Here is a 2,622-nt window from a genome sequence, read left to right as displayed (position 1 = left end):
AGAATGATGTGCTTGGTTTGATGGGCAAAGACCTGAACTAAACCTTGAGTGATGTTGATGCTATCCCCAATAGACAGTTGCGATATCTTATTAAATATTGTTGTATACCTTCATATTCTGTTCTGATTCAATATTCTAGTTTCTCATGCTTCAAATCAATTGTAGACCAATCATTCTATATTTCACCTCTTGCAGCTAAACAGAGAAACTATGGGAAGCTGGGGTGCCTCCAACTCGACCATCGTCTCAGTCAAGGAGTTCATAATATTTGGGTTCCCAAGTCTACAGAATTTTGAAGTCTACCTCTTCTGGATCTTTCTTACCATCTACCTCTTCACTATCATAGGCAATGGAATCATGTTTCTTCTTACAAACCTTGACCAACAGCTTCAGACCCCCATGTACTTCTTCATTGGCCACCTGTCCTTCCTTGATCTGAGTTACACCACAATTACAATTCCCAAAATGCTCGCCAAGTTTCTAATGAATAGCAGCAGCATTTCTTTCCATGGCTGCTTATTGCAGATGTATCTTTATATTTCCTTAACAGCAGCAGAATGCTTCCTCTTGGCGGCCATGTCTATCGACCGGTATTATGCCATCTGCCAACCACTTCATTACATGACCCGCATGACGAAAGAATTTTGTATTTGCCTCTCTGCAACTGCCTGGATTGGAGGGTTTTTGGCTCCTTTAATAACAACTGCCCTAGCCTCGCGACTGCCCTTCTGTGGACCCAACGTAATTCACCATTATTACTGCGACCACCCACCACTTCTTCAACTGGCCTGCGCTGACACCTCGCTCAACGTGGCCATAGGCTCCTCAATTGGCTGTTTTGTTATAGTTTCCTCCTTTTCGATGGTTCTGTTTTCATACTCAAAAATCATATTGTCGATCTTAAAGATGGACTCTCCAGGTGGACAAAGAAAAGCCTTCTCAACTTGCGCATCTCACTTGGTTGTGGTCAATATGTTTTTTCTACCAATCATTTTTATGTATGTACGGCCAACTGCATCCTACTCTTCCGACGTTGACTCGCTGGTGCCCGTGCTGTATTCTGTATTGACCCCCATGCTGAATCCCATCATATATACCTTAAGGAACAAAGACATTAAGGAGGCCCTGAGAAGGAAACTTCAACTTTTTAAAATATCCCTGTTATAACAAGATATACCTTTGTTATGGGAGAAGATTCCCAAGTATTACTTTGATGAAAAATGAAAAGTAAATTTACCAACTTTCCAGATAACCTTTGAAAGTAAACAATCTTCCTGATCAAACATGTCTTTTAATTTGTTGCATCAATATGAAAAGTTGGACTCAACCTCAATCTCAAGACACTAACATTGTTAGTAGAGCAGTATTGCACATCCCTATCTGGAAGCCCATTCCTCTCTCAAGGCCAATACCTGTCCTTGAGGCCCATCTGTACAATGAGGAAACAGCCTGCACAATCCCCTTCCTTGCTCTGAGGTCTATTATTGCTCTGAGGTCCGAGTACTGTTCTGAGGGTCTGCTGCAACCCGTGGCCCTTCATTGCTCCGGGGCCTATTTGTGCAATGAGACCAATGCCCATTCCAAGGCTCATGCCTGTTCTGAGGCCCATCCCCACCATGAGGTCCATTCCCAGACTAATGATAACCACACGCATAGTTCCAATAATGGTCCATTCCCTATCCCTGCCACTAGGCCCCTCCCTGTACTGTACTTGGATCTCAGTAATAAGGAACAATGTAAAATGCTGCTGCAAAACATTTCTGTTGAAACCTATCGTGTGGGACTGCACCTGGGGTTTGGCTGGAGCTCTCTACCCATGAGAAACCTTTCCCTTGACAACAAATAATTAGCTACTGTAGGATCCTTCATTTCTCAACCTTACTGAGCTGATCCACTGTTCCTTCGTGTCAGCAGAAATTCAATTCTACTCTGCTCTAGCCTTTCAAACATTTAATCATAATTGCTTCGATCAAACATGGCCATACTGTTGTTCATTAAAGCACCTAACGCATTAAACTCCTATTTTCCTCCTAATACTACCTCTAGCTATTTCAATATAATAATGCAAATGTGCCATGTGTCAAACCAATAAAGACATGTGTGTTGTTAATACAAGCTAGGAGCAACAGGTCTGCTCCACCTATGCTAATAAAATAAAAGACAAACAAAAAATACCTATGTGGTCACATAACAAAGTGTACATAGGTGTGCTCTAATATATTTCCCTGAGCAGTGCCCTGCTCCCTGACGTGTGACACACTAGCAGACCGATTCATGTAATTCCTCACAAAAGTGTCGCAGAGCGTATTCATGGATTCTCGCCTCCAAAAGCAGACGTGGCGCAGAGTGGCGCAGCGAGCCTGCAGCAGCGCCAGTTACGTCCCCAAGAACGCCTTCGCGCAAGGAAAAGCCATCAAGATCGCAAAACCATTGCAAGGGCTGCGCCAACCCTTGACCAGTTCAACGGACTGGCAAACAGCAAACGCAAAGCGGGGAACGAGTATTACGGGTTTTGGGAACACACGTGTGCGAGAAGTCCCACACGCGATCGGGCCTGGGGGAGCGTGTGCGTGTATTCAGGGGTGCGTGAGAAGTTCCACACGCGATTGGCCTGGGCGCATG

General features: G+C 44.3%; 1 protein-coding gene across 1 annotated transcript; it reads left to right on the top strand.

Moving 5' to 3' along the window:
* Positions 1-210: 210 nt before the first annotated feature.
* Positions 211-1,167, top strand: LOC138528098 (olfactory receptor 6N1-like). Its single transcript, XM_069639549.1, has one exon. The coding sequence runs from the start codon at positions 211-213 to the stop codon at positions 1,165-1,167; it is 957 nt and encodes a 318-aa protein (XP_069495650.1).
* The last annotated feature ends 1,455 nt before the right edge of the window (positions 1,168-2,622 follow it).

This window comes from Ambystoma mexicanum, chromosome 7q (genome assembly GCF_040938575.1).
Source record: "Ambystoma mexicanum isolate Mex_15411 chromosome 7q, UKY_AmexF1_1, whole genome shotgun sequence".
Lineage (NCBI taxonomy): Eukaryota > Metazoa > Chordata > Amphibia > Caudata > Ambystomatidae > Ambystoma > Ambystoma mexicanum.
Note: the sequence above shows the minus strand (reverse complement) of the source record. Positions and strands in the feature narration are given on the sequence as shown.